General features: G+C 38.7%; 1 protein-coding gene and 1 long non-coding RNA gene across 2 annotated transcripts in view; both read right to left on the bottom strand.

Annotated features, from left to right (window-relative positions):
• LOC126390507 (uncharacterized) overlaps positions 1–1,961 on the bottom strand; it is a 12,140-nt gene extending 10,179 nt beyond the window's left edge. Inside the window, exon 1 of the long non-coding RNA XR_007569972.1 lies at positions 1,859–1,961. This is a non-coding gene — a long non-coding RNA (uncharacterized LOC126390507). The remainder of the gene's footprint in view (positions 1–1,858) is intronic.
• LOC126390820 (zinc finger protein ZFP2-like) overlaps positions 1–5,802 on the bottom strand; it is a 23,292-nt gene extending 17,490 nt beyond the window's left edge. The window contains exon 1 of the mRNA XM_050045290.1: positions 5,311–5,802. Within this exon, the coding sequence (XP_049901247.1) occupies positions 5,311–5,662 (352 nt within the window). The 5' untranslated portion in view covers positions 5,663–5,802. The remainder of the gene's footprint in view (positions 1–5,310) is intronic.
• Positions 5,803–5,996: the final 194 nt, after the last annotated feature.

Below are 5,996 nucleotides of genomic sequence, written 5' to 3'. Positions count from 1 at the left end.
CCACCTGTCCTGTGTAACTTTATTTCAGGCTTCAACACGATATCCAACAGTTTGCGCTGACGATCGATCTCTTCCTCGTACTCGACGATGGTTCTTTGAAAAACTCCCAATATTTCTTCAGCAGCAGCAGTTAGTCGCTCGTTGACAAACTCTCTCAAAGACTCAGCTGAACACATTGTTGTCTAATGTAGGCTACAGTAAATGTGGCTCGAGGTTTAACTCATAGAGTAACCTCCCGAAGTTAACTCTGTCATTTGGGAAACGCGACTGCCGCCTTTGTTTTGTTTACTTCCGCCGGATGTTACACTATTAAGTTCCGACGGTGAAATACATGAGGTTTTCATTTGTTCCGCTTCCAATGGTTGGCAATTATAATTTGTAATATCAGTGTCCGGGCTGTAACAAGTAGTCTCAGTATCATTGGTGGCTCATAAAAAGACAGCAATAACTACACGGGTGTCTTTTTTTTGGTGTTAAAAGGTCCCATATAATGCTTATTCATAGGTTCATACTTGTATTTGGGGTTTCTACTAGAACCTGTTTTCACGCTTTAATTAAATAACATATTATTTTCCTCATACTGTCAACCTGAATGTACTCGTATTCACCCTAAGTCTGAAACGCTCAGTTTGACCACCCGTCTCCTGAAGCTCTTCTCCTGAAAAAGCCCAGTCCGCTTTGATAGGTCAGTTTTATCAGGTCTTGATGGCATTTTAATAAAATGTACTTCTTCAGTCTCCTCATAATGAGACATTGTTCTTCATTCATTTCATGAATGCATCTCCACAGAAGTTTCAGCTGTGTTTATCGAGCTTCAGGTGTGATTTGAGTAAAAAACATTTTAACCACACTCTGCAAACATGTGACTCCTCACTTCCAGAGTTCTTGTGTGTTTTGACCATGAACCAGAACTGACATGTCTCCTACTTGTTTTTAAAACACAAGGCCACTTGACTGTGTGAGATCTTATATGCCTTTTTACTTGAGACGCATCAAAGTTTCTTTTCCTGTAGGTCTTGGAGAGTTATGACATCTCACCTGTGTGGATTCTCATGTGGGTCGTCAGGCTACTTTTAAATCTCAAAGCGTTCTCACATGTTGTGCAGGTAAATGTCTTCTCACCTGTGTGGATTGTGTGTGATGTTTGAAATGTTACTCTGATTGTCAGTGGAACAAAAGAAATCCCGTGCTAACAAAGTTATCGGGTTTTTTTTAACTTTACTAAAATCATTAAGGGTTCATTTTCTGAAGTCAGCTGCTGTAGTGTACCTCCTCTGAATGTGGTCTGGCCAAACTGAGCTCTGGCCAACCTGCATTCTGATCGCAGTGGCTTCTGCGTGCATCTACACCTGCAGTAACATTGCATTTTTCCTCATTCAGTCTACAGGCACAGATCACAGATGTAACAGGCACAAGGTAAAAACAGTTTTTCCCACATTCTGGTGTCACTGTTGACAAATTGCTCATATGCACCAAAGAACGCAGTGTCTGCAGATATAACCAAGGTAAATTTCAGACTTTTTAAGACATTTTTAATCCCACCTTATATAGAATTTAAAACTATCTCATGGCTGTCATACATGCAATTTATTATTGCAATATTTGGAGAATTACAGCAAGGAAAAAAAAATTTTTTTCTTCGGTCTGTACAATGATTGTAAACTGTCATTGGGTCTGTGAGGCTGGAGAAATTTTCACAGTAATGTGACCAAAGATATCTAAGACCCATTGAATCTAAATTTAAGGTGTATTTCTCGACCTGAAAAAAGCTTTTGACACTGTTGATCACAACTTATTATTAAAAAAGTTATTTAAATATGGAATTGGAGGGGTTGCTTTAACATGGGTAAGTAGTTACCTGAAAAATAGAAGTCAATATGTTCATATTTATAACATCAACTCTAATCTGAAGGATGTCACATGTGGGGTTCCACAGGGATCTGTTCTGGGACCACTGCGATTTATATTATACATCAATGAAATATGTGTAATCTCCAAAATAATGAAAACAGTATTATTTGCAGATGACACCAACTTATTGTGCTGTGGCAACAACTTGGAACAGCTTCTGGATGATGCGGAAAATGATTTAAAAAAACTAAAGAATTGGTTTGACTACAATAAACTAACACTGAACTTTCTTTCTCTAATAAAATTTCTTGGAGGAATAACTGATAATAAACTATGTTGGAAATCACACATTAATTATATTAAAAACAAAATATAAAAATCAGTTGCAATCCTTTACAAAGTTAAAGATCTCGTGTGTCAAAAGTCATTATACCTTCTGTACTGCTCATTTATACTTCCATACATAGAAGTGCCAGAACCAAACCAGTATTTACACTACAAAAAAGAGCGATAAGAATAGTAAACAAGACCACCTACAGTGAACCGTCAAATCTACTCTTTATCAAACTAAAAACACTCAAATTTAAGGATTTAGTTGACCTCAAAACTGCACAGATTATGTATAAAGATAAAAATCAGTCATTGCCACAAAATATTCAGAATTTGTTCCAAGCAAGAGACAAACACCACAACTTGAGAGGATTGGACATGTTCAATAAACCCTTGGTAAGAACCAATTCCAAATATCACAGCATCACAGTCAAAGGAGTCAAAATATGGAAAGAATGTACAGATGAAATGAAAAACAGCAGCACTTTAAACAAATTTAAAATATTGTTCAAAAACAGTAGATTGCATGAATATGAAGCACAGCTGGCATAGGAACTATCTTCCTTCCATGGGTATCCAATCCACACTACAACTAGGTTTTCTCATATCACTTACATATAATCAGAACCAGAAGTATTCCAGCTCGCATTTGTGACTGTATTTCTTTAATTATGTATGTATGCATGCTAATATGCATCTGCTGGGAACATAAATTTGGGCTTCACATGGAGGCACCAAATATGTAGGGATTTAATTGGCTATTGGAAATAATTAATAATTATTGTCAATAATTAATAATCATGTCAAATAATGTGACTTAATTAACATTAAACCACCTCGTGGGGCACCATTCCCGTAAAGGGAAAAATGATAGCCAGTTAAAGATATCAGTCTCATAAAATAGGTTAAACTATTAATTTGGAGTTTGATTAATAATTAAATTAATGACAACAACCAAAATTAACAGTTGATTAATAATTAAATTAATGACAACAACCAAAATTAACAGTAACGCCTGAAGGATTTCGGAGTTATTGACGCAGCAGAGGTTGACTATTCATTCACTCTTGTGCAACATTAAACAGAGAGCAGGTATGATTCCAAAGAATTATATTTATTCACAAACTAGCAAAGCAAACCAAAACACACAAATTCTAACTAACTATATACAAGATTGGTGTGTATATGTGTGTGTGTGTGCGCAAGAGAGAAAAGAGAAAGACAAAGGCGGGTGTGGTGATCAAGGAGCCGTTTGGCCTACAAAACAAAATGGTTGACAACAGGGAACTACAAGATGGCCGAATCAAAGCTGGCTTCAGGTCGGGGGAGGTGTCTGTCTGACCGTGTGATCAGGACAAAGACAAAGGAAAAGAAGCGGGAACTTTGAGATACCTGTTTGGGTGTAGCTCTGTTGAAAGCCTATTTGTTAATGAGTCTATGTGAATGTGATATGGGTTGCAAACAGTCTGGATTAGTGCAGAGATTGTTTAGTTGTGTGCAAGAATCTGCTTGTGAACAGTATTAGCAAACTAAACACTTAGCTTTGGCGAAGCCAACTAATCAATGACCTAACTGCAATCTATCACAACAATAACTCAATGACAGCATTAAATCACATACAACAAGTTGAACAGTCTTGCTTAGCCTGTAAAGCTGTGATAAACTATGCCCAGTTGTTGCATTACTGATCCTTGAATGGATGGAAGAAAGAGTCACTTGGTGGTGTGCTGCTCTGTTAGCCGGCAGAAGAAGGCTGGGAGATGGTTCCAGGTGCAGTCTTTGTTGTGTTTGTTCCAAAGGTGAAAACTCAGAGGAAGCTGGTTGCTCAGGGTTTAGCAGAGTTAGACGCTGGGTGCTAACTCACCTGGTTCTCTTCGTTGCTGGAACACTAGTTGCAAACCTTGTGTTTGCAAGACAGTCTATGATCAATTGCCCTCCCTTTAGTGGTTTGGGCTATGGAGCAAGAGTCTGGGCCTCTGTGCTGGTCCAGGCTCCAGCTGCTCAGCAGCTGGAGCAAGAGAGAGAGATCTGTTGGAAGGGAGCAGACCTTGTACAGATGCCTGTGACATCACAGAGTCACATGTCACTGTAAAAGTCCTGTCCAATCAAGTTGTGAGACTTGTGTCTCACTGAGGTGTGAGGTGAGACCTCCTGTGGAGATGGATGTCACCTAACTCTCTTTGTTTGAAGACAAAGAGCATGCAGAGGAAAAAGCCTTTAAATAACCAGTGATGATTTTACCAAATGATAAATCATCTGTGGTCCTGTGAATCCCAACACATCTCTGAATCTATATTTAATTGTAGCAACATTACTTGAAATAAGGGGTAGGTCAAGATAAGTGCATAACTTCTACCTACTCCTTTTCGAAGGCTAAGTATTTACATCTGTTACTATGATTGTTTTTTTATTTTTATTTTGTATGACTGATTACCTTATTGATCACCTACATTTTGTTCTATTTTATTTATGTTTGAAATAAAGATTCTAAAAAAAAGAAAAAGAAAAAAAGATGGTAAACAAACACTGTCACACATCAACGCATATTAAAGCTACATTAAGACGCCAGCTGCAGAAAATGAATTTGCCATTATGTTACATTATATGGAGGGTTATCCACTGAAATCATTCTAATTTCATTATACACAAACAAGTTCTGTGACTTACAATGATTTTGACTAATTCCGTGAATTTTCCAGGATTTCCATGACTCTTGCAAGTATAAAATTCAAACTTTAAAGCAGTCTCCTCCTTTTGTTCTTTATCTCACTAGTTTAACTTTTCCAGACCTGCAATTTAATTAAAATTCAGGATTTGGACTTCACTCCCCACTTTTCTTAGCATGCTTTATAGAAGAGGCCTCTGAAAGCTCTGCCACATGTTTTGCATGTAAACAGTCTCTCTCCTGTATATGTGTGACTTCAACTGGAACCTCTGTGCTCAAGTGATGCACCTTTACACCTGTGTGCGTTCTCATGTGGGCTGTCAAGTGACTGGCAGTTCTGAAGTGTCTCCCACATGTTTTGCAAGGATACGGCTTCTCCCCTGAATGAGTCCTCATGTGGATTAACAAGACACTATTACGTCCGAAAGCTCTCCCACAAACGTTACAAGTATGTGGCTTCTCACCTGTGTGAGTCCTCATGTGGACTAACAAGTCACCATTACGTCCGAAACCTTTCCCACATACGTTACAAGTATGTGGCTTCTCACCTGTGTGAGTCCTCATGTGGACTAAAAAGTGACCATTATAGCTGAAAGCTCTCCCACATACGTTACAAGTATACGGCTTCTCACCTGTGTGAGTCCTCATGTGGACTAACAAGACACCATCACGTCTGAAAGCTCTCCCACATACGTTACAAGTATACGGCTTCTCATCTGTGTGAGTCCTCATGTGGACCAACAAGACACTATTATGTCCGAAAGCTTTCCCACATACGTTACAAGTATACGGCTTCTCACCTGTGTGAGTCCTCATGTGGACTAACAAGACATATTTACGTCCGAAAGCTTTCCCACATACTTTACAAGTATGTGGCTTCTCACCTGTGTGGGATTTCAGGTGTCTCTGCAATTTTGACTTGCACTCAAAAACTTCCCCACATACGTCACATTCTAAAGGCTTTTTACCTGTATTTAAGTTGATCACAGCAGAGGTGTGTGGACTGTTACTGTTAATTTCACTTTCATGATGTCTTTTCTCTGCTTGAAGCTCTGTGTTTCTAGTTGATCCTGACTCTCCATGCTGGTATTCTTCCTCATCTTGGCTCTCAGCTACATGAGAGTTGTGAGAGAGCAGCTGGTGGTCACTG

Source organism: Epinephelus moara, chromosome 5 (assembly GCF_006386435.1).
Source record: "Epinephelus moara isolate mb chromosome 5, YSFRI_EMoa_1.0, whole genome shotgun sequence".
NCBI lineage: Eukaryota > Metazoa > Chordata > Actinopteri > Perciformes > Serranidae > Epinephelus > Epinephelus moara.
This window is presented reverse-complemented; position numbering and strand designations above follow the sequence as displayed.